Source organism: Rattus norvegicus, chromosome 10 (genome assembly GCF_021556685.1).
Source record: "Rattus norvegicus strain SHRSP/BbbUtx chromosome 10, alternate assembly SHRSP_T2T, whole genome shotgun sequence".
NCBI lineage: Eukaryota > Metazoa > Chordata > Mammalia > Rodentia > Muridae > Rattus > Rattus norvegicus.
In genome coordinates, this window is record NC_141543.1 from 53,765,454 (window position 1) to 53,791,631 (window position 26,178).

At 44.7% G+C, this 26,178-nt stretch overlaps 1 protein-coding gene and 1 long non-coding RNA gene across 7 annotated transcripts in view; one reads left to right on the top strand and one right to left on the bottom strand.

Moving 5' to 3' along the window:
- Positions 1-8,106, top strand: part of Pmp22 (peripheral myelin protein 22) — a 29,956-nt gene extending 21,850 nt beyond the window's left edge. For 2 of the 3 annotated variants that reach the window (NM_001429950.1, NM_001429951.1), the window contains exons 4-5: positions 1,267-1,407; positions 6,815-8,106. In NM_001429950.1, the coding sequence (NP_001416879.1) occupies positions 1,267-1,407; positions 6,815-6,978 (305 nt within the window). In that variant the 3' untranslated portion in view covers positions 6,979-8,106. The remainder of the gene's footprint in view (positions 1-1,266; positions 1,408-6,814) is intronic. The other variant, NM_017037.2, reaches the window with a different exon arrangement.
- The window catches only part of LOC148002912 (uncharacterized), a 61,440-nt gene continuing 43,126 nt past the window's right edge, over positions 7,865-26,178 (bottom strand). For 2 of the 4 annotated variants that reach the window (XR_015631710.1, XR_015631711.1), the window contains exon 5: positions 22,897-23,138. This is a non-coding gene — a long non-coding RNA (uncharacterized LOC148002912). Of the gene's footprint in view, positions 8,309-22,896; positions 23,139-26,178 lie in introns of those variants that run through there. The other 2 variants (XR_015631714.1, XR_015631713.1) reach the window with 2 other exon arrangements.

Sequence of the window (26,178 nt, forward strand, 5' to 3'; positions counted from 1 at the left end):
CTGCTTAAGTAGATAGAACCCTCGCCTTCGGTTCTTTGGTGAGAGCAGGGCAGACGTGGTACAACTCATCTGGTGGACACTGTTCATGCCCCTGCCACATAGATCCCAGCTTGCTTTCTCCCATTCTGTCTAACATCAGATTAACTTGCAGCAGACATTAAGCAGAGGTTACCCTCCTTTGCCTGAGTTTCAGTTGGAAGTTTAGAGATTTGCTGAAATCCTTGAGGGTTGACAACAATGAGAAGACGGAAGCCGCAGTGCTATCTAGTGATGTGACAGAACACAGGCGGTCAAGACTGACCAAGAAAAAGATCGGATTGGCAGATAGCATGGCATGCCTTCATCTTTAGCCTCTCCTGCTTTCTGTAAGAGTACCCCAGCTCTGACGGCCATCCGTGGGGTCTCTTTGGGGGGGTGCTAACTTACTGAACACTGGTATGAACTATTGTTTTCGGAATATAGTAGAGAGGTTCCAACAAGCCCTTCAGAAGCCCATATTGAGGTTAGGGGGCTTTGAATATTGGGAAGCAACAGACATTACTCAAACTCTCAAGCACATATACACATAGGTGTTCCTGGGTTACTACGGGGTTATGGCTCAGTCAGTAGAAACTAATATAAATCTAAGATGCTTTCAGCACAACAACAGCCACACCCTGCACTCTGCACCCTGCACCCTGCACCCTGCACCCTACACCCTGCACTCTATACCCTGCACCCTGCACCCTACACCCTGCACCCTGCACACTGCACACTGCATGCAGTGTGGACTGTTTCTGCTCATAATGTTGACTGGGTGGCGGGCTGGCAGCTGCCTCACACTGCCACTTACTTGCTGCTACTGTCCCCCTTGTAATGGAGAACTATATTACAAATAGCCAGCCCAGGAAAAGCTCCAAATTCCAAGTGTGAACTACAGTTTTTAACTAGCCCTGAATTACTTTTCTGTTGTAAAGTTAAAAATTACAACTTAGACTATACAAGTCGTGAATTGTCTGCTATCTCAAGCAGCACATTTAGGGGGTAAAAACTTGGAAGGCAGTTCGGTATATTTTAAATGGAGCTTAACTCCTAGTGACACATACCTTTCCTACAGCCCTTTCCAGAAATGTCCAGGGTTCAACAAGAAAAGGTGGTTTGATTGTCTTTTTAACGTGCAGGTTGGTGACTGAGGCAGCCAGTCAGGCTCCCTTGTCAGCACATGCCCAGTGGCCGGTCCTCCCTGATAATTCCCAGGCCTGTCTAACCAGGTGTTTCTTCCCTCAGAATGGCTTCAGTCTGTCCAGGCCACCATGATCCTGTCTGTCATCTTCAGCGTCCTGTCCCTGTTCCTGTTCTTCTGCCAGCTCTTCACTCTCACCAAAGGCGGCCGCTTTTACATCACTGGAGTCTTCCAAATCCTTGCTGGTAAGTTGGGGATGGTGATGCCCGAAAGGGCCTTGAAGATATGCTCCCAGAGTGATGGGCGTTTGTGAACTGGACTATTGTATGCTTATCCTGAAGTGTTTTCTGTGTGTTTCTGTGAGCCTTTCTGTCTCTTTCTCCCACAATCCCATCTCAGGTGTGTGGGTATGTACACACACACACACACACACACACACACACACACACACACATGAGCACACATACAAGCATGGCATATATATTTGAAATGACAAATGTTCCATTGCTCTGTGGAATGAGACACATATAAAAGAGTTATGGGCTCTAGAAGAGAAGACTCCAACATGTCAGATCTGTCACCAGGAATGAAGCCACAATATGGTCACATCATTAGAGGTAATTGCTGAGGCAGCCCACAGAGCCAAGAATATGAGTAGCAACACCTACAGAACAACACCTACAGTTGAGCCCTGTCAGACCAGGCAAAGCTGAGTTACGCATTGCTCTTTTGCTCTGTTCCTGCATAAGCACCTCTGGTTCAGTTATTCAGGCTATTTTCTGCATATCATTTTAGTGAACATTCACCAAGTCTAGATACTACGCTTGATCTTAGCTAAAAACCCTAGGAGAAGAGCTCTGAGGTCCAGCGTTAAGGCCCTATGTGACCCAAGTGGCCTCTGGGTTAAGGACCTTCCCTCCATGCAGACATTCTTAGAGCTCCCTTAACTGTTCAGAAGTCTGCTTGCTGTGGTACTCGCTTTAAAAATCCTTTGCTTCAACTCTGAACTCAGTGTGAACATTCTAGAACACTGCCTCAGATGCCTCTGGCTTTAATGCACATGATTGGCTTTTTCTTCGGCCTTTGAATCTCGCTGCTCCTCTCTCATGAGATTTGTTTTCAGCCACGAGTTGTCAGCTGAGTGGCCCTTAGGTAAATAAGTTATCTGGAGTTAGAAATGTTGAAGTAAAACCGTGGCTGGGATTGCCTAAGAACGTTCTGTGCCCAGTGGTCAACTCCAGTCAAAATGATCAGAAGGGAGCTCTCCTAGGAATCTTGGGTCTTCAGACTGTTCATTGAAATTGCTGGTAGATCTTTCTACTCAAATTGAAAAACAAGGACCGGGGCTTTACCTGCAGACCTCAGACTTTCTCAGAGTGTGCTAGTTCCAAGTCAACCTTGTGGGCTTTCCCTCCCCAGATCATGGTGTTTACAAAGAAGTAGGAGCTGGAGGGAAGACAGGGGTAGGGTGGGTGGAGGTGAGAATCAATGCGGTACTTGGGAATTAACAGCTTAATATCAAGAAAGAATTCAGAAAAACTAAAGCATCCGGGGAAGAAAAGAGAGGGAGGTGGAGAAGGAGACAGAGGAAGGAAGGAGAAAGTAGTCTCATGGTGGCATGTGAAGCCTGAGTGTGGCTATCACAGTGGACAGCTCTGTTCCATGAAGGACAGGTCTATAGAGCACTGAAGGACATAAAGTGGAAAGCAATAGAGAATCCATTGAGTTTCAGAAGATACTGTTACAGTTATCATCACTGCTTCCTTTTTGAAAATTTATTTTTAAGTTTTAAGCTGTTACTTCACCCTTTAGATTCATTTATTTTATGTGTATGGAAAGTTTTTCAGAGTGTATGTTTGTCCAACATGTGCATACCTAGTGCTTCGGCACTCAGAAGAGGGCATTGGCTCCTCTGAAACTGCGAGTTACAGATGGTTGTGAGCTACCCTGTCTATGCTGGGATTTGAACCTGGATCCTCTACAAGAGCAGCAATACTCTACTAAGCTCCAACTCACAGCATGCTTAGGGCAAAGACAGGAGACCACTGAGTGGGCCCTCCTGCTGCTGGTAACTTCATCAAAGTCACAGCAGCTCTCTTAGCTCTACTGCATCATTGCCGAAGTCTCTGAGTGAGCCGTGTTTCTTCTCGATCACACACTTCTTTGGCTTGGCAGTTTCCAGCAGGCATAACAGAAAAGCCCCTCCTCAGCTGTTTGTCTGCAAAGCCTCAGGTAGTACCTCTGTGGGCTCTCTCCCTGGTGACTTGATGTGCAGCTTTTAAAACCCCTGATCTTTCTGTGAGGTCTCCTAGGACCTTTCTGTTAGCAGCAAAGCCACTCATGAGCTGTGAACTCTAAACCTCTTAGGGGAGAATGTCCTGATCCTGCTTCTAGGTTTTGGAGTCATGTCTGTTCCTACCCATTTGTTATCCTTACCTTTGCTGTGTTGGGTCAGGCTTACTAGACAGGAGAACATCAAGAAAACCATACAGACACGGAGTTAGAAGTAAAGAGCTGTGTGCTTTAATGTCCAGCTGCTAACTAACCGGGCAGGCTCATGGAAGACCCTCAAACCCCACTGGTGCCTATATCACTGTGTCCCTGTAGTAGAATCCAGTTTAACTCAAATATGTAGCTATCTTAGCACACTTGGGAACCACAGCTTGTGTCTAAGTCAGGTCCAGCCACCTTTCCTCAACAAGCCAGTTTATAAAGAATCACATAAAAGTGGAAAGCAGATCTATTCAGTGTGGCCACACTGGGAAGAGGGACAAAAGATCCAGGGCCCCCTTCCCCCAAGTCTGTCTTCAGGGCACTTACTCCTGAAGCATCATCAGAGTTTAAATAGAGGGCCGTGGATATGCACATCTAAGCATCCCCAGTCAGGGTGTAGCTCCACTCACCACTGACCCATCATTATCTGGGTTTCAGACTCACCTTGAAGATGTTCTGACAAGTCCATAGAACCTGTGAAATCTCTTTCAGGGAGGCAAGTTCCCCCTGCTGGTGCCTTTTTCTTCTCCTGGTATGAGATTTCTAGAGAATTCCCATTTCTTTGGGTCCTTTGTTTCAACCATCCTGTAGTCAGACTCAAGGACCCTTTAGTCTCTTCAGAATATCTTCATTTCTGTCAGACTGACCCCATTACTGTGGATGAGGGGGACTCCTGAGTAAGTCTCATCTCTCCTATTTGTTTCATTTCTTTTCACACACACACACACACACACACACACACACACACACACACACACACACACACACGGAGCGGGGTGTGGGAGGAGGGAGGGAGAAGGGATTAACACAGAACAAAATAATTGATGGGAGGTTAATGTACTCGCTATGGCCCTGTCTGTTTTGAGTGATTCAAAGGTAGTATAAGCCAGACACCAAATTTAGAAACCTTTCTCAGTGATTCATCACAGACTTTTTACTGGCCATGCCCACAGTGCAGTGATGGTATGGGCACCTATCTGGTCAGAAGACATTGCATCCCTTCAGGAACCAGAGTTAAAGATAATTTGAAACGGTCATGTGGGTGCTAGGAATTGAACCCAGGTCCTCTGAAAAAGCAAGCGCTCCTAACCACTGAGTCATCTCTCCCGGCTCTGCTTTTATTTTTGAATCATGGTGTAGCCCAGGCTGACCCCTGAGATCCTTGGTGTCAGTTCTGTGTCATTATATTGGCATTGTCTTTAGTTTGACTTGCAGGTGGACTTGGTGCTCTCCAAGGGGCCTTACTTACCAGGAGGTACCTGAGTGACACATCTCCACCAGCTGGGTAATGAGTCACTCTTGGTCATGGATGCCAGGGGATATAGACACAGCTGATTCACATGGCTGCCGAGGCACTGTTTGTGCCCATGGCCAAGAGACACCTCATGCAGGAGCCTTGTCCAAATGACAGGCATCATTCTTCCTTTTGTTTTTCTCTGTGTCACACCTAGCTCTTTTCTGTGGTATGCTTCCCTCCTTATGGCCCTGTCCCCATGAGCTAGGCCACAGGCAGCCCAAGACAGCGTCATTCTTTCTGTCTTCTTCCTGCCTTCCCTACTTTCCTTTCATCCTTCCCTCCTTCTCTACCTCCCCTTTGTCCCCGTCTCCTTCCTTGTTTGCCTCCTGTCTTGGTTTTCCTATGTCTTAAGACAGAGTCCCACAGTCCAGTCCAGGCTGGCTTTGGACTCAAAATCACCCCGCTTCAGCCTTACAAAGGCTGGGACATTGAGACCGTGTCACACACGCCTAGTTTGTACCTTCCTTTCCTTTTGTGCTTATGGAGCTAGAGATGGGCCTTGCACATGCTAAGCAGGTATGCCATGTTGATTCACACACCTGTCCCCGCTAGTTCTTAGCAAGAAGGGGTGCCCGGTAGAAAATAGGGCAAGATAACTGAGGACCCTGGATCAAGGCTGATCAAGCATGTCCCAGGACGTCTAAACTGCTATTGTCGTTCAGTAGGACTATGACTTCTCAAGACACAGCCAGCTTTGCTGACTCCACACTTTCTATAGGTACTGTCAGGTTCTAGGTCCCGTCCCACGGCAGTCCCAAGACCATTGTGTGGCTTTTCCAGTGGAGGCAAGCTGAGTGGGCATATTCTCCTCTGAGTTGCCAAAGGACAATCTGATCAGGGTGGACTGCGTGACGTCATCCCCCTTCTTCTGTTTATTCAGACAAAGTTGAACTGTCCAGCATGTCAGCAGCCCGAATAGCAGTGAGGTTAGCTGTAGGTGGCCCAGGGAACTGGAGCCCTGGAATTGCACAAATCCCACACAGCCTGCTGCCTTTATAATAGTCCTTCAGAGCTCCTCAAAGGCTCTGTTTTCACTAGGGAACAGATCTGGCTTTGTCCAGCTCCAGGCTGGGGTGCTGATGTCATTGGACCTTTCTCTGTGGAGGGACACGGCTGCCACATGGGCAGAGGTGGTCAAACTTGAACATGGCAGCTGCACCAAAGAGTTGGGGTGGCCTGACCCACCTGCATGTCTGAAGTCCTTTCTTTCGTTTTGAGCTTCAGGCCTGGTCTTGGTGTCAGCAAGAGGAACTGCTTTTTATCCATTTTCTCACTGGAGTTGTGACTCTCACCCTTGCTGTCCTCCTTGCTTCCCTTCCCCCTCTATCGCAAACCTTTGTCTGCCCTGCATCACCAATAGGTACTGCTCACTTACACTCATGGGACAGCAGTACTAAGGGAACCAGGTCCCCTGTGGTCAGCAGAGATCTGCAACGACACCAGCAGTACAGAATCACTTCACTTCCCCTGCTTTTTTTGGTCATGTATGACACCACCCTCTGTATAGTGGTTTGTGGCTTCGCCAGCATATCTGCACCAGGCCACTTCGTGGAAGAACTAGGCAGGTCTATCTTGGAGCCTGAGTCCTCACTGTCTGTCTTGAATGGCTTGGGGAAAGTGTCATGGGGAAAGAAGGAGAAATGAGGGAACAAGGGTGCTAGACCCTCAGAGAGGGGCCTTGGTCTGGATGGCCATTGTTGGACATGAGGAGTCACTCATTTTTCTTCCATGTGTTTTCCAGCCATCTCCCTCCAGTTCTGAGCTGGGAGGCCCACCTGGGTTAGACACATCCTCCTTCCTAGCATTGCGAATATCCACCCCCATGGAGAACCCTCCAGTTACCTGCTGTCTTTCTCCTCCAGGTCTGTGTGTGATGAGTGCAGCGGCCATCTACACAGTGAGACACAGTGAGTGGCATGTCAACAACGACTACTCCTATGGCTTTGCTTACATCCTGGCCTGGGTGGCTTTCCCGCTGGCCCTCCTTAGTGGCATCATCTACGTGATCCTGCGGAAACGCGAATGAGGCGCCCGACGCACCATCCGTCTAGGCTCTGAGCGTGCATAGGGTACACAGGGAGGGAGGAAGGAAACCAGAAAACCAAACCAACCAACCCAAAAGAGCTAGCCCCCAAACCCAAACGCAAGCCAAACCAAACAGAACACAGTTGAGTGGGGATTGCTGTCGATTGAAGATGTATATAATATCTATGGTTTATAAAACCTATTTATAACACTTTTTACATACATGTACATAGGATTGTTTGCTTTTTATGTTGACCGTCAGCCTCGTGTTGAATCTTAAACGACTCTACATCCTAACACTATAACCAAGCTCAGTATTTTCGTTTTGTTTCGTTTTTTTCATCTTTTTGTTTTGCTCAGACATAAAAAAAAAAAATCCACGTGGCCCCCTTTCATCTGAAAGCAGATCCCTCCCTCCCATTCAACCTCATAGGATAACCAAAGTGCGGGGACAAACCCCAGATGGCCAGAGGCCTTCACACTATGGGTGACCCAGTGAATTTAGCAGGAATAATCCGCTGCCCGAATCAATGTGTGAAGCCCTAAGCACTCACAGACGAAACGCCCTGACCAGAGCCCTCTGCGAAACCAATAGCTGGTGGCTGCGGAACACTTGACCCTGAAGGCGGAGTACTGGGGCCACATGTTTAAATGAGACGTCAGAGACAAGCAATCTGTGAAATGGTGCTATAGATTTACCATTCCTTGTTATTACTAATCATTTAAACCACTCACTGGAAACTCAATTAACAGTTTTATGACCTACAGCAGAACAGAGACCCGATACAAACGGTTCGTAACTGCTTTCGTACATAGCTAGGCTGTTGTTATTACTACAATAAATAAATCTCAAAGCCTTCGTCACTCCCACAGTTTTCTCACGGTCGGAGCATCAGGACGAGCGTCTAGACCCTTGGGACTAGCAAATTCCCTGGCTTTCTGGGTCTAGAGTGTTCTGTGCCTCCAAGGACTGTCTAGCGATGACTTGTATTGGCCACCAACTGTAGATGTATATACGGTGTCCTTCTGATGCTAAGACTCCAGACCTTTCTTGGTTTTGCTTGCTTTTTCTGATTTTATACCAACTGTGTGGACTAAGATGCATTAAAATAAACATCAGAGTAACTCACGTGTCTCTCCCTGGTTTTTGTGAGTCCTGGCTATGCGTTTAAGGCACACATGAAGGTGACCCGAGGAACCTCAGAAGAGACCATGGTGCAGTTTGTTCGGTTGCCGTGTGGTGCTCCAGGAGTGAGGGGAGAGCGGTCTCACAGGTGGAGGGAGCATGGGATGCCTTCAGTGTCTGTGCAATGTCTTCCAGTTGTCCAGCGCTGGGAGATGGAAAGCAGAGGTCAGGCTGTAAGCAGCCTGGAAGGAACCTCAGTGTTCACTTACTCCCACTCTGAGACGGCATATACCGGGAGCGCAGGGGCACCGCAGGAGTTGTGCTCATGCGCAGAGATCATCATGAGAAGCATGGCCTCTGAATCAGTGCCTGACTGGTGCTCTGAATGGTAATGGTGGTAAAGCGGGAACGGCTGAGCTTCTAACCCCATCGGGAAGGCAAAGGTCATACGCATAACTTCACTCCGGGCTTCTGTTACTCCCGTGCCTTTTGGAGTGACGCAGTGTGTCAGGATGCACAATCTTCCACATTGATTGGCCCCTTATTCTAAGCTGCACCCAAGGTCGAGAAAGAATGAGAAAATTCCCTTCATTAAATTTAGGTGAGCAAGGTAAACCAGAGTGGTGGCGTTAAGAGTGTGGAAAGTAATTGTAGGGGGGAGGGCGGCAATGGGGGGAGGATGGGGAGGGGAACACCCATAAAGAAGGGGAGGGGAAGGGGTTAGGGGGATGTTGGCTTGGAAACATAAGAAATACTCAAGTTAATAATAAAAAAAAGAAAAAAAAGAAAAAAAAGAGTATGGAAAGTAGGCAGCCCAAGACTGAGCCTGCCTTGGCTGCTTCCCAACGGGAGCATGTCCTTGTCCCTTATCTGTAAGACAAGGATTCCGGTGGGAAGGCTTCAGGCTGTGAGCATCAAAAGGAGGTGATGGCAGCATTAGTGACCAGACTCCAGGAAACACTGTGAGTTAGTTAGCACAAATTATCCTAGAGGAGTGTTTGGAAGAGCATGAAAGACATCTTGATGGCTTATCTGGGTCTTGTCCCTGTCAGCAAATCAGACCCCGTTGTCCCCTCCCCCCCTTAGACATACCTGGACTTCTTAGATGGTGGCATCACCTCACAATAAAAAGGCAGAAAGGGGGATGGTTACATATAGAAGGGACCGAATGCAGGAGGTGACCTGCTGTCACTTTATGAGAAGCTGCTGTCTTGAGGGCTGGTTTGCTGTTTAAGACCAGCTTCAATCCCTCGGGAGGGTGACATCAGGCTCAGCACACCTCAGTGTGCTCCTGAGGCTCTTGGCGGCCTTGGATGTTGCAGACTCATCCACATATGAGCAGGGTCTGAGATCCTGCATTTCCATTTAGTGCCTGGATGAGGCTGGTGTACAGAGAATGCTTTGAGTAGCAGGAGCCACCTGACAGTTCTTCCTGAACACCTGTGGCACCTGCAGCCACCTGACAGTTCTTCCTGAACACCTGTGGCACCTGCAGCCACCTGACAGTTCTTCCTGAACACCTGTGGCACCTGCAGCCACCTGACAGTTCTTCCTGAACACCTGTGGCACCTGCAGCCACCTGACATTGCCTGAACACTTTGGGCAGAGTTGTGAGTCCTATCTGAAGCTCTGCAGTGACCTGTTCCTCTGCTTCTAACACAAAGACTTTGGCCACATTTCCACAGCCAGCCATGCAATGCAGGTGAGAGTGATTGAGAAAAAAATAGGACTTTGGCTTCACAACTTATACTCTGAAAACACTCTCATTCCATAAAAGTTGCCATAAAAATACAATTTATATTGAACATTAAGATGTCTTCTTTAAATCGGTGTAGATAACACACAAAGATGAAAGCTAATAATGGTTTCCAATTCTCCCCATGTGAGTAATTCCATTGATTAATATATTATAATATACACATATATTATACAGCACATATAAATCTAGGATCACAGCATTTGTATCTAGACAGAATAACAAATATTTAAAAACCTTTCCCACCTCATACTCTCTGGACATAAGTAGCCATAAAACTAATAATGGGGATTCTAAGCTGATATTTGCTTATAATTTGTTCCAGAAAAAATAGGTTCAAAATAGGGTGGACAACGATATCTATAAAGTAGACACCAAGTAGCCAGACTACACACACTCTTCTGTATTTCATTCTCTGATAAAAACTGGAGCTCACTTTACGTCGGAACACTCGCTTCCTTTAATGAGCTCTGATTTAGTTCTTTACTACATAGCAGTATCCACCTTTATGCACTGTCCCCATTGACAGGAACTGAGCCTTGCTTTTTATTATTACCCAAAATGTTTCTACACACATTCTCCTGCATGGATATTGACAAATTTGCCCTCATAGTAAATTCCTGGCAGGGAGAATGCCAAGACAAAGGACAGTTGTGTTCTTTAAAAACTTAGTTGACATCACTAGCTTCATCTCCAGACATCTTACACCAACTATGCTTAAGGGTCAAGAATCACTTTCTGCTCTTGACTCTTGGGTTTCATTCGACGAGAAGAAGAAGGCCACAGTACAGATGCTAAAACGGCTTCTCTGTCACCAGCTACCTTGGAAGGCCTGTATGGCCCTTTCATCCTGGGACAGTCCTTGCTGACCTGTCTGCTGCAGTTTGTTGAGTCTGATCTAGGACCTGATGTACAGCAAACTGGGCACTGGGGTATATGGTGTCCAACTCTAAGCACTAAATGCCATCATGCATTATGTGGTTTTGTCATAGTCCAATGCTGTGACAAATACCTGAGCCTAAGGACTTCATAAAGAAAAGAGACTTACTTAGTCTGAACTGTAAAATTGGGTAACCCTGTTTGTGTTGCCTACAGTCAGGGCCCCCACCCCGGCAGCTGCACCACATCCTGTTAGAAAGGCAAACGGCCGCATAAAACGGGGAGTGCGTATGTAGCGTGGCCTTACTTTATGTCAGCCTGCTGTCCTGAGGGCTGATCTTGACCAGCATTTAGTCAGTTGACATAGTAATGTCTCCAGAGACATAGTTGCCTTCCACCAGGCTCTGCCAGCTACGGTTTTACCAATCTGAACATTGCCCTTCTGAGGTTCTGAACCTTTGGGAGACACACCCAAACCACGAGGAAATCCTTAACCACCTGCTCAGAGACCACCCTGAGCACAACCTGGCTGTAATCTCAGAACTGTACCTTCCTTAACCTTCAGCATTCGGTCTGGAAAGAGCAGAGACTGGCTTCCAGTCCGCAGAGCAAGGATCCCCACCAAAACACTCCTCCGTCAAACCAGAAAATAGCATTCTTGCAAGCAGATAGCAAGAAAAGTTACATAAAACTGTCAAGGGATTTTGGTGAAAGTTGAAGAGTCTGCTGTTCAAACTAAGATTGCGCTCTCTTACCCGCTCATCCCAGTTCACGACTGAGACAACACTAGACTCTAAGAGCCAAACACAGGGCTCCGCCTCCCAACGCTAGCCAAAGGGCTTTCTTCCCTGGGGAGCTGGTCCTTGGCATTTCTCATCCTACCCTCCTACCTATTCCTGAAATCAGCCCCAGCTGAGCGCAATGTAAGCTAGGGCTTCTTTTCCTCAGGTGGGCTCGCCTTTAAGGTGAAGGCACAGGAACTCTGTGCTACAACTGCTGGGTCCTGCTCATTCTTGCCCTCTTTCAACCAGGAAGACAGGGCCTTCTGCCTCTCACAGTGCTCAGATCTTTGAAGGAATGAGGCTCTAACAGAGCAATGAGTTCACACTTTGGTGAGGGAAAAGCTAACCTGAGCATGACCAAGGCATGAGGTAGGGAATGATGGATTCCCTGCAGCAAATGAGATCTTGGGAGCTGTTACCAAAGAAGCACCTTCCCTCAGGAAATGAAGTATTGAGATTTTATGCTGGGCGTCTACACCATCGAAAGCACTGCAGCGGTGGGCATACTTCTGAGCATGCTCGGTTGCAGTCTAGCTCACGCTCAGCTCAAAGGGGTTAATTTAAGAAGACAGAGCGTGGTTTTCATTCATTTTATCATCATTAGCTCAAGGGTGTAGAGCACTGTTTAAGATTAAAAATTGCAGTGGTGGAAGGAATACCTCTGGATATCCTGAAAGAAAATAGGAAGTCTCATTGGAGACATTAATGTAGGAGTTGGTCCTTCAACGTACCTGACTCAGCAGAGATGAGGAGACATCTGAGGGAAGCTTGCTGCTGCTCTTACTCCAAATGCCAGAGCCTTGGCTGCCAGAGTGCCAGGGTGAAGGAAAAATGGACCATAGAGCAAACAGCTCCTAAACTGTCCCTAAGGAGGTAGCTATTTGCCTCAGAGTGAAGAAATTGAAGTCCAAAGGGACTGTGAAGGAAGGTTATGGCCAAGACATCTGGGAATAATCCAAGATCCAAAGCTCGGGCACCCTGGTTCATGAGGGAAAACCAGGCACACATAGAGGGAGAAGGCTGTGGGCTTGAACCAAGCCAAACCCTGGCCATGCAAAGTATTCGTTCAAAGGAGTCAGAATCCGGGCAAGTTCTTTACAGAACAATTTACAGCCCAGGACATTATCGGAAACAGTAGAGGGTTCATTTGGTAATGAGTAAAGTTTGACAACTGGGTGTGGTAAGGGACAGAGGAAAGTCCTCCCAAACCACTGTCAACATGGGTCACTCCCAGCTGTGCCTCTCTGAAGAACATTAGGGGCGGAACATTATGGTGGTGACTTTCTGTCACTGAAAAACTGGCTTATTTGGGCCCAGTTTCTCAGGTGTCTGTCCACAGTTGGCTGGAGTGATTGTGACTAGTCCAGGCCTTTGCTGATGAAGGCCTCAGCCCTCATCAGGGCAGGATAGTGTGTGCAAGAGGGTTTCAGGTGTGGGTTTGAGTCCTGGGCACCTGTAAAGTATCCAGGCCTAAGTGACTGGCAGCAAAGAATTGGACCCCGGACACGTGGTTAGAAGTAGGACTAGAGGTCATGGGTTAAGAAAGGGAAAAACATGCCTTAGAATGGGGTGGCCTAGAGAACTGAGGGAAAAGCCCAAAAGTTCCAGTCTACAAGTTACATTCTGCTGTGTAGGATCCCTGCACAGTACCTGCCTCCTCACCCCTGTCTGTGTGCTATGGGTTTTCTTGAGCATGCACTATGTGTTGTATGAAACAGGTGAGCAAAGGCTTCAGATCTTTCGGTACCAACTGGCTTCTCTTTATGTTAATCTTGATAATAAGTTTCTCCCCACACCCTCTTGCCACAGGAAGTAAAGAAGGAGAAATAGAAGACCAGGGACAAGATACACATTCTAAAGCCACAGCACTCGTGACCTCTTTCTGATAACCAGGTCTCACTTTCTAATAGTCCAGATAACTATGAATTCATCTGCGGGCTAATCCACCAATGAAGTCAGTGTCCATATGGTCCAATCGCCCTCCAGTAGCGCCACCAACTGGGAATGAAGGCTTCAACACATGAGGCTTAGGGGCTGGGGGATGATGACATTTTATATCCAAAGTATGCTAGACAAGAAACAGACTCATCAAATTAATTCATCCAGTCACTAAATAAACAAGGAAACAATGACCAGAAGCTGAGTGGTGAGAGAGTAGACTCTCTACACACAGTTGCTAGAATATACAAAGTAAGATCTAGTTTCTCACACATAAAATTATGTGAGGTGAAAAGAAAAAGGAGAAGTGTGGCTCATGCAGTCTGGACATAAAGCTGATAATGCGTGTAGGAATCTCTTCCTGGGGGATGGTGCCCCGAGACCCCTAGTGGACACTAGAAGACATTACCAGACTACTGTATACTAGGCTGTTGGTTCTCTTCTGTAAATATATACCCATGACAAAGTTTACATTGTAAATTATATACAGTAAGACATTAATAATAATGTTATTAAACAATAATAATGCACTCTGACCAAAGTCGCATGAACTTCAGGCTCTGTGTCATATTGTACCGTATTCGGCTTTTCTTATCGGTGTGTAATGGTGATGCCTACATGGTCAGACACAGAAAGTGATGTGAAGCAGAGTCAGGCCACTATGTAAGGATACGTGAAAATAAGCACTGTGACCCTAGGATAAATGTAGTGACAATGAGGACGACTTCAAGTGACTTGCTGGTGGGTAGGATATACAGAGTGGATATGCTGAACAAAAGATAAATTTGTATCCCAGAAGAAACACAGCCATACACTATTAGATTTCATTACATGACACAGAGTGGCAACTAACTAAAAAGGCATGATTTTTTTTTCATTTTCAGAATTTTTCCATTTAATATTTCCAGACTGCTGTTGACAACAAGTAATTGAAATTACATAAAGTGAAACTTCAGACAAGGGCTGTCCATTCTATCTAAGCGAGTACATGAACACGTACACACATGCACATACAACCACATGCACACATATGCATACATACGTGTATACATGCAACCACATACTTACACACATGCACACATGTGCACACAGTCACACACACACATGCATACATGCACACATGCATACACACACAATGTCACAGAATAAAAGTTAAACATAATTGAGAAAGGAAGGCATTATGGTAATACTGCATTTAGTAAAGACCACAAATACAGAGACTGAAATTAGGAAAAAGAACCAAAATAGACAGTGTTGTTGCAAATATAATTCTAGTAAAATATTTTCCTAGCTGTTAAATCAATAAATTCCAAACCTTCGGGAAGCTGGACAAACTACGTATGTTAAACAGAAAAGATTCCTAAACATAGCTCTCTGAATGGGACACAGCAAGGACAGGAGGGAAAAGCTGGAATATGTAAGATAAAAAGAATTCCTTCATTATCAGATTGAGGTTTAACGGGGAACACAGCCCGGAATAACCTGAGAAGGGTGTCTCTACCGAGAACTGCCCAGATCAGGTGGACTGTTTGTTATTTGATGTAAAAGGGCCCAGCCCACTGTGGGTGACACCATTCCCTTGGCAGGTGGTTCTGTGTGGCATCTAGCTCCGCATGACCTACATGAACCAACATGGCTTCTGCTGTGCTTCCTTGGCAGTTAGTGCCTTGTAGGGAGGTGATGCTGTGTGGGCTAGCAAGCTGGCTGACCTTCAGATTCTGACTTCCCTCGGTGGCTTAGCCTCTATCCTGTGAATGGAATCAAACTCTTTCATCTCCTAAGTTGCTTTGGCTCTCAACGTTTTACTACAGCAACAGAAAGGGAACCAGACCGCCAGCAAGCTGATTAAAAAGCACGATGCACGACAAGGGCCACACGACAGCCTAAAAAGAAAGCACTAAGATTCAAACATCCTGGTTTCAAAATTCACCCAAAAACAGTGGTGAGCAGGAGAGTGGGGTGCGGACAGGCCGGAAACAGAGCAATGCATGGAGAAGTTGTGTGCAGGTTAATGCGGGTTTGGGGATCTACACCTAGAATTCTAGCACACGAGGGGCTCAGAAGCATTGTCTGAAGCCAGCCTGGGCCACATGATGAGACCCCTCCACCTCGAAAATCCCAACCACACTAATCATTATAATAACTCGAAGGGATCAGCAACCTAAACAGAGGGGCTAAGTCTATAAAACTTTTCAGAAGAAAATACAGCACCTTGAATTTAGCAGAGATTCTTACATAGTTAACACAAGTAATGAGAAAAGGTGTAAACAAATAGGATTTTATCTCATCTTTAAAAACACTTCTGTGGTCCAAAAGACACAGAGTGAAAACAATGCATTCCACTGATCAATAAAAAAATGTTTTCAAATCATATATCAGACAAGGGACCTCTACCTAGATTATAAAATGAATTCCTCCAATTTGATTAAAAACATATAACTAAATTTTAAAAAGTGTCAAAAGACCTGTTCACACCTATCATCATCAGACTTGGGAGGTTGAGGCAGGAGGACTGCTCCTAGTTTGATGCCAGCCTGGGCTACATAGCTAGATTCTGTCTTAATCTCTCCTCCATTTAGCAGAAGAAGAAGAAGAAGAAGAAGAAGAAGAAGAAGAAGAAGAAGAAGAAGAAGAAGAAGAAGAAGAAGAAGAAGAAGAAGAAGAAGAAGAAAAAGAAACCCATGATAATTCTTGGTTAAATATTTGTCCAAGGAAGATACAGAATTGGCCCAGAAGCACATGAATAGCCTGAGTCATGGGGAAAAGCTGATTGAGTAGTAGAATGTTCCCTTACACCCACCCAGCAAGTTAGAATCTAAACTCTAACCACACACTTGGGTGAGGATGCAGGAGAACCAGAACCCTTACAGGCTACTACTGGGTATGAAAACAGTGCGTCTACTTTGAGAATGTATTTGCAGTTCCTCAAAGGATTAAGGTTACTGTTTGTCCTAGCAGATCCTGCCCTCCTATAATCCCAGGAGAAACAAGCTCAAAGTCTGCGTCGAAACTTACACAAGGATGTTATAACAGCTCCAGAACGGAAACAACCCAAATGACCACTGAGACATAAATGGTAAAATATGGTCTCTTCGTACCATAGAGCACGTTTTATTTGCAAACGGGTGTAATATATCATCAGTCCACGCTACCGAATGGGTGAGCCTTGAACACAGGATGCTAGATGAAAGTTAGTCACAGAAGCCCGCCTACTGTATGCCAGATGCTACTTATAGTGGGGCCCAGAACAGAATTATACACATGAGAGTGGGTTAGTCCTTGCGTAGGGCTGGGGGCGGGGCCAATACAAATAAAGGAATGGTGAGAGGCAAAATGCTTCCTATAGTGCAGAAGATGCTCTAAGACTGAGGGTGGAGGTGTTCCAGACTTCCTTTGCGAGGCACACGAAAAACCAATGAATTTTGTGTGTGCGGTCACATCTGTGGGGTGAATTATTAACGTCACAGGGAGATATAGCTATGTGCTCAACTGCTCCTTGCCACCTCATTAAAAAATAGAATGTCTTCTTTTCCCGTGGGTTTGATCGTTGTTTTCTTTAAAGCCAGTTTTAAAAGATTTTACTTTATTTTTAAAGATTAAGTATGTGCCTTGAGTGTGAATTTCTACGCACCTATGCAGTGCCCACAGAGGCCAGGAGAGGGCGCTGGATCCCCTGGAACTGGAGTTAAGGCTGTGAGTCACCTGACATGGGTGCTGGAAACCAAACCTGGATCTTCTCCAAGTACAGTGAGCGCTCTTTACCACCGAGCTGTCATCTCTCCAGCTCTCTGTGTGTTTGTGTTGTGTTGTGTTGTATTGTATTGTATTGTGTTGTGTTGTATTGTGTTGTGTTTGTTGTGCTGTGTTGTATTGTATTGTATTGTATTGTATTGTATTGTATTGTATTGTGTTGTGTTGTGTTGTGTTGTATTGTATTGTATTTTTTAGGGGAAGACATTCTTCTTCCTTCTGAAATAGCAGTAGGGAAGCCAAACAGAATAATGGAGATGAACAGTTAACATTTCTTTAGAATCTTGGGTCTTCCCAGGGGATTGTTTTATGGCCTTTTCTTTCCATCCTGAGCATTTCAGAGAGATCCTTCAACCTCAGGAATTTACAGCAGGGCAGTTTTGATCAGAAACTGCCTTTTAGCCACTGCGTTCCACTCTGCTTGGAACTCGGGGAGTGACAGTCTACAGAAGGGCAAGCACATCCAGCTGTTCAGAGCACACTTCCCGTCTAGAAGCGTTGAGATTTGTCCACCTCTTTTTCCTCTGGGGGCTTAATACTTTGCTTAGCTTTTCTGCAGTGCAGTCTAGCTTTTCCACAGCATTATCTGATGTTCAGAGACCAAAACATTCCTGAAGGAGAAACCAGAAGGAACTATTGGGCTAAGTAGAGTTAGTGAGTTTTTTGTTTGCTTGCTTGTTTTCTTTTTTTAAAAAGATTTATTTATTTATTCTATGTAAGTACACTGTAGCTGTCTTCAGGCACACCAGAAGAGAGCATCAGATCAGATCCCATTACAGATGGTTGTGAGCCACCATGTGGAATTCAACTCAGGACCTCTGGAAGAGCAGTCAGTGCCCTTAACCACTGAGCCATCTCTCCAGCCCTGTTTGTTTGTTTTCTGATTGGCTGAATTCACATCCTGGAGGGACCTTCATTGTCGCCCCTTTCTGCCCCCATGTTTTAAAGTGAGGTTTTGTTTTGGTTCTTTCTTGCTTTGTTTTCTGTTTTTAATCCAGATTTTCAGTGTAGTTTTTAGGTAGATGGGGCTTCATGCAGGACTTTCCATTTTGAAGACAGAAACCATATGTGTGTGTGTGTGTGTGTGTGTGTGTGTGTGTGTGTGTGTAGATATAGATATAGATAAAGATATAGATATGAAATGCAGGGGCAGGAGCAGTGAGCATGGCTGGTTTTCTTGAAGGTTTGATAGGATCTGGTGCCGAGTTATTATCAAGCAGACGCTGGTAACCCCAGCGCTTTCTCAAATCCTTGTCTCCTCATCTGTGTCCTGTTTAAGCATCGGAGTTCTTAACATATCTTTAAATGTATGTGTTTCCGAGGAAGCACTGGCCCTCGTCTGGACCTCCGAGTTTGTTTCCGTGAGTGTTGGAGACAGCTGTACCTGTCATCCTAATTTCCCCTCTCGATTTCCTTGTTTCTGATTGTGCGCGCTTGTCCTTCTCATCTTCAATTTTTCTCCACACTAGGCCTGGTAGTGCTTTATCTCTCTTATTTGACAGGAAAAAAATGTTGATTTTTTTTGTCATTTCTGCCATTTTAGCTAATAAATACACCGGCACTCCTAATCTCTTGTTTTCTTTCAGTTTATGATTATTTTCCTGACCTGTCCTCTGCTCTGTAGTACTTCTCGCTTTATACAGTATGTTCAATAATATAAGGAGTAGCATGACACAGTCATTATATTAAGAATCTCTTGCTTACCCGACTGAACGCAGTGTGGCTCTGTCTGTCTTAATTCATGTTCTCTGCACCTTGCTGCCCCGCGTCTCACATTGGCCTTTCTGCAGTGTTCCTTCATCTAAGCTTCTACATTCAACGGTTAACATCTTGGGATGTCCCTGCTTTGACATGAACTATATACTTTTTATTACAAACACTTCTTCAGTGTCTTGACCATGCTATCCTTTTATTGTTTCTGTCTGTTATGACATTGAGACTCTTAAAACTCTTGAACTCATAGCCGTTTAACTTTCAGATTTGAACAAAGCACAGAAGCGCCCTGTACACCTTGCTCTGACCTCATGCCTCATCCCGTGAGCCCCTTTCAGCTTTTCAGAAATGCATTTTTAAAATCCATGTTTTAAAATACATGGAGGAGTGAAAGTAAATCTCTTGCCCTGATTGCTGTAAGGTTTATGATAAAGACGGGCCGGAGAAAAGTATTGCACATTTATTAAGCCAAAGTTTTATATGACATCAGAGCCTCAGAAACAGAGATCTCAAGAGCCAGGACCCCAGAATGCTGTGTCCTTATTCATAGACTTGACCAAGATATGCCTACTGGCAATTTAGTCAGGCCTGCTTGCTCAGGTTCAGGGTGACCTTAACCTGAAAAGTAGAAAGTTATGTCTGAGGAAAGACACCTGTCCCTTGGGGGTCTTCAGCAGTTTTGGTCACAGAGACTCTCTTGTCCCTGTACTTTTATCTAGTTCCATCCTGGTAAACAGTGTGCCAGTGTGTCATGGCACATAGAGAGGTAACATTTCCTGTGCCCATCACATGTATAGAGCTTGAAAATAGTTTTGTTTTGTTTTGCTTTAACATTTACGACTGTAGTTGGCCTTTGGACTTTGTGGGTTCCTTTTTTTTTTCACCCTTCTCTACCCTTTCCACCCTTTCAACCCCTAACACTACATAGGAGAGAAAAAAGGATAGAGGAAAGGGAGCAATGTTATTGTTGGACTTCTTCCTCCTGATTAGGGGCATTAAGTTCCTTGGGGTGAGTTTGATCTTCACTGTCAGGGTATCTAGTTTCTTTTTGTTATTTCTTCTTTGTGTACCTAACAAACTGCTACCAACAACAACCAACCAACAAGCCACCCTACTTCTCAGGAGATATATATATATATATCTCAAACATATGAGATTCCAAATGTCAGTTACCAGCCACCAGGGGGAGAACTTCAGAACTTCATATATATATATATATATATATATATATATATTATATATATATATATATATATATATCAAACAATCAAACATCAACTATCTGTTGCTGGCAAAATCACACTCCCACCAGAGCATGAGGTAAATCATAGTTAGCAGTTGTGGGCAAGCAAAAGCAGCCCCATACCCCACTCCTGTGACTAAAATGAAAATATATTCTTATAATATTGCTGTAGATTTTTTAAAACAACGAAATGCCAAAATTGTCAGTACATACAACTCCCCTTTTTTGGGCACCTTTTCAAAAAAAATCATGTGTCCATGTTTAGATAAGTACACAGGACTGCAGTTTCCTGCAAAGACTAAAAGAAGAGGTCAGGCACCCTGGAACTGGGATTACAGGCAGTTCTGATTGCCCACTTTATTGGTTAACTCTTTGTCAATTTGACACAAGCTAAAGTTGTTTGGGAAGGGAGATTCTCAATTGAGAAAATGTCTCCATAAGATTGTCCTAGAGGTAAGTCTGCAGATCATATTTTTTTTAATGATTGAAGAGGGAGGGCCCAGACTATGTGTGGTGTCATCTCTGGCAAGTGGTCCTGGGGTGTACAAGAGAGTAGCATGAGCAAGCCATAAGGACCAAGCCAGCGAGTAGCACTCCTCTGGGGCCTTGCATGTCTGTGTGTATGCCTGGTTGCCTGCAGAGATCAGGAGAGGGCATCCGATCCTTTGGACTGGTTACAGATGGTTGTGAGCCACCATATGGATGCTGGAATCATCCCTGGATCCTCTGGAAGAGCAGCCAGCACTCTTAACCGAGGTATCTCTCTGGCGCCAACATGCTTTCTTTTGTACAGACATGATCTGATTTCTGTGTTTCTAGAGCACACAAGGTAGAAGCATTCTGAAGTTCTCCCCCTGGTGGCTGATAACTGACATTTGGAATCTCATCTGTCCTAGGAGGGGTCCTTGCTCTGCCTCGTGTATTCTGCAGTTGGATTATGTGTTTATTCACAGTCTAAGTTTAATGAGTGTCTGGTACAAACTGCTGTGTTTCTTTGACACAAAGTCTCTCCTATCTTCCTGCAGTTTAGAAGCCACAGATGGACAGAGTGAGAGACTGGATGAATGCTTACGTCATCCGGTCCTTCAGGGGTAGGCACTCAGAGGCCACTCTTTGAAAGAAAGGAAAATGTTTTCTTAGTGGCTTCTCTAGTTTGAGGAATAAGCATTGTTAGTATCTGTATATTTAACTCTGTCATTGTCTCCACAGATGTTTACTTTTGAGTCATTTCATTTTAGAAATAGATCTAACTTGTGATGAAAAGCCAACATAGACCCAGGAGACAGTCCCAGGTGGAGTCAGGACCTGGGGTTCGGGAATCAGGCATTCAAATCATAGCTCATTCACTCACTAATCATACAACTCACATGTGTTCAGCCTTTCAGAGACATTATGGTACCTGCATCACAGACTCACGCTAAATGCAGGTCATTTGAAGTATGAAAAACCACCTCAAATCCAGCCACACTTTGTGGAAGATCATATAAAGGACATGGAACAGGGAAGCACTTGCTCTCTGCATGCTAGCAAGTCCATTCCTTCAGTAGCATTAGAGCCTACTTCAGGATTTTGGTATATACTGAAGACCACCTGAGACATCCAACCTTGTGGACCATTCTTACACTGATAGGAACATCAAAAAAGCATAGTTGGAATAGTCAGACCACTACCTGCAAGACATTCTAATAAAGCATGTGTACACACACACACACACACACACACACACACACACACACACACACACACACACCTCTGACATACACCCACAAAGTCCTGTTAGTGCTGCCCACATGTGCAGAGGTATGGTGCCACCCACTGGAGCATGGGAAAGCAACTGAATTCTCACACAAGAATGATGCTCATTCCCTTCCCTCCACAACTATCCACTGCCAACGGCTTAACTATAGGGGCGGGACCTGGAAATCATTTTACCACTTATGTCAGGATTTTAGCTGCCTTGATCTTGTGCGGGGCTTATGTAGGTAACCACAGCTGCTGTGAGCACATCATATCTGTAAGACAGCATTTACAGCGTTCTTTCCCGCCTTCAGAACTATCATTCTTTCTCCCTTCTCTTCTGCCACACTCCCTAAGCCTTGGTATATGGGGGTGGGACTGGACATTCTGTATCTCAGCACTTTGACCAGCTATGCATCTCTCCATTGATGGCTGCTAACAGCACAGAGAAGCTTCTCTGAGAACAGACCAGACCTATGTGTAAAATGTATGTGTGTTTAGAAGGCATTCTGACAGCGTGACGATTTAGCAAAATTAACAATAGCAGGTTCTTGATCAAAATTACAGTACCCAGGATGAAATTCTCTTCTGTGGAACAGGCCTCAGATCCAACCAGAAAGAAGTTGGTTATCCCTTTAGAGTCAGGCCACTATTGCAGGTGAGGGGAAGAACCAGGATAATGGGGTGGGTGAATTAGCCAAAACTAAGGGGTGTGGAAAGTCTTGTAGAAGCCACTCGTCAGCTGGCTAATCTCAAAACACAGTAATAAAAAGCTCCAAAGGGGTAGCCTGTCTTATGACGGCTTTTCTGTAGCGGGAGATGGAAAGCAGAAGTTTAAAACACCCCTGAAGCATGGGAGCCTTGCTTTACACTGGACTGGGGGAACCCCCAACTCACAGGAATAAATGGGCATTCTCGGGGCGCTTGGGGTGTTCCAGCTGTAGTGGTAGGGGGTGAGTCTAAAGAGCCAGGTCTGGATGAACACATCCAACTGCTTCCCAAATGCCCTCTTCAATCTCTTTCTAAAAATGAGGTGTTAAGACGTGGAGAGGAGAGAAGATGTGGTCCTCTCACTTTCTGCTGCTATGTTTGGAAGCTTCGGTCATCTGTGGTGGGTGGTGAAGGAACTGGCTGGGCCTTGTTGTCACATCAATAGTGATGGTGCCGTGACTCCAGAGTGTTCTCTCGTGGCTTAGACTTGCATTCTCTCACACCGTAGCCATGCACCACCTGTGAACTGTTGGGGAAAGTGGTTCACATGACTGAGGAGCAGAGGTTGAACTTTCGTCAGAACTAATTCATGTTCTGCTTAATATTGGTAGTTTGTGTATTTGCTGTATGTAAAATGATAGTCCTTAAATATATTGGACTGAGTGTAGTTTTTGGAATTAATGTCGTATGTTTTGTTGTGCATACTTGAAAGTGCATGTTTGAGTTTATCGGCAGCTGGGTCCCTTTAGTTACTGAGTGATATTCTTTCCTGTTAGTCACACACTCATCTATCTGTAAGTAGGAGCTTCAGCGTGTGGCAGCATGGTGTCACTACAGTAAAGCTGCCATGAACATTCTATATAAGCCTCTGTAGGTGAACCAAAGCGCAAGACCATTGATCTGTACTCTAACAGTGATTCTCAATCTGTGGGTCAGGACCCCATTGGGCTCACATATCTGATAACCTGCACATCAGATGTTTACACAATGATGCCCAACAGTAGCGAAATTACAGTTATGAAGCAGCAACAAAAACATTTATGGTTGAGGGTCAGCACGACATGAGGAACTGTGTTAAAGGGTCCCAGCATTAGGAAGGTTGAGAACCACTGGTCTAGCTAGTGTAAGCTTAACTTCGGGAATTAGCAGGCTATTCCTAAAGTAGTTGTAACATATGGTACCCCATGTGTGATCTCAGTATAAGCTATTTCCATCTCTTTTGAACTTGTCACCATTTGCTCTGGCACCTAACAGTCTGTAGTAGTAAATCATTGTGATTTTCACCCAGGAAGCTGGGTGACTAATGACATTGAACATTTAACATTTTTAAAGATTTACTTTTTATTTATGTGTATGTGTGAAGCAAGTGGATCATGTCACCAGGCAGAACTGGTAAGGTAAAGTGAGCCCAAACCCTGCGAAACTCAAAATTGAGACCGGCTAGGCCAATCACTGTAATACAAAAGCCTGAAATTCTCCATGCTAACCACGTGTCTATGAGAGTTCAGTCAATGAGCTTCTCTTCTTTGGCATTCTTCGCCACAAAAGGTATTTAATCCGTGGTTGACCCTGAGTAAGGTATATGCATTCACATTCACCATCAAATAAAACAGTTTGGACAAGCAAGGACCACTTCTTCATCAAGAATCCCCTGGCCATCATCTCAAGGCCTAAATCTCCATGAGAAGCCCTTGTCTCTCCCAGCCCCTCCCCACTCACTGGGAACCAAACCCTCCCTCCAGTCCTGGGCTCTGACTTCCTCTTCCTGCCTAACTTGTGGATGACCTGAGGAGAAGCTTTGACCTGGAGCCCCTGTCCCCAACTCCCAGTGGTACCCCTGCAGTGCTTGGTACAGAGGAGACTGAGAACCACAGCAATCATCCAAGACTCTACAGTTTTCCACTAGGGGAAACATGGACTGAAGACCTCCATTATGGAGTGTGTTCTGTTTCCCCTGAGCTGCGTGCCAGCAGTCCAGGCACCTCAGTAGTGAGGCAGACATGCAGCTTAGCATAGATGTATGGGTTTCTGTGCACTAACATGTGTGTGTGCAGGTGGGGGCTCACAGGAACCAGATGAGAATGTTGGGCCAATATTTTATATTATTTGAGGCTCTTGTCAAAGTTGTTACCTCCCTGATTTCTTTCTCAGTCTGTCATTTGTGTATAGGAAGGCTACTGATTTTTGTGCGCTAATTTTATATTCAGCTACTTTGCTGAAAATGTTTATCAGCTGTAGGTTCCCTAGTAGAAATTTTAAGATCACTTATGTATACGCAAATGATTATCTGCAAATAAAGGTACTTGGAATTCCTCTTTTCCGATTTGTATTCTCTTGATCCAGCTGTCTTATTGCTCTTGCTAAGACTTCAAGTACTATATTGAATGGGCATGGAGTAGACAACCTTGTCGCTTTCCTGATTTCAGTGGAATTGCTTTGAGCTTCTCTCCATTTAAGTCAATTTTGGCCATGGGCTTGCTATAAACTGTCTTTATAATGTTTAGGTATGTCCTTTATATTCCTAATCTTTCTAGGATTTTTACCATAAAGGGGAATTTGCCAAAGGCCTTTTCTGCCGCTAATGAGATGATAGTATGGATTTTTTTTCAGTTTGTTTATATGGTGTTTATATGTTTATTGATTTTTGTATATTGAACAATGTATCTCTGGAATGACGACTACTTGATCATAGTGGTTGATCTTTTAAATGTGTTCCTAGAGTCAGTTTGTAATTATTTTATTGAGTATTTTTGCATGTTCATAAGGGAAATTGTCTGTCTCTTTGCTGAGTCTTTTATGTGGTTTGTGTATCAAAGTAACTGTATCACCATAAAATGAATTAGGCAATTTTCCTTCTGTTTCTATTTTGTGGAGTAATTTGAAGAGTATTGGCATTGGCTCTTCTTTGACAGTTTGGTAGAATTATTGCTCTAAAACCATCTTTATTTTTGTTTTTTGTTTTGTTGTTTTCCTTTGGTTCAGAGACTTTTAATGACAACTTCTATTTGTTTTACTAGGACGTGCAGGTCTGTTTAAATTGTTTACCTGAGCTTGACTTAATTTCAGTAAATGGTATATATAAAGAAAAATTATCCACTCCTTTTAGATTTACCAATTTGGTAGGTTATAGGTTTTTAAAGTATGTCCTTATGATTCTCTGGATTTCCACAGTGTCTGTTGTTATGTCCCACTTTGCCTTTCTGATTTTCTTAATTTGAATATTCTCTCTCTTTACTGGCAAATACATCCACAGACTGAGAGTCTAAGGATAGGAGTCAATCAATGGTGGTGGTGGTGGTGATGATGATGATGATGATGATGATGATGATGATGATGATGGTGGTGGTGGTGGTGGTGGTGGTGACAACATTACCTTTAAGTGTATCTGTATAGGTACGTGCATGTCCATGTGCTGTTGTGCATGTGTGGAGGTCATGGAACAACTTATGAGAGCTAATTCTCTCCTTCTAACATGTAGGTCTCAGGGATCTCACTCAGGCCATTAGGGATGCTGCTCCCACTGATTTTATTTTACATGTTTTTCCCATGTTCCCAGCTTTATTCTG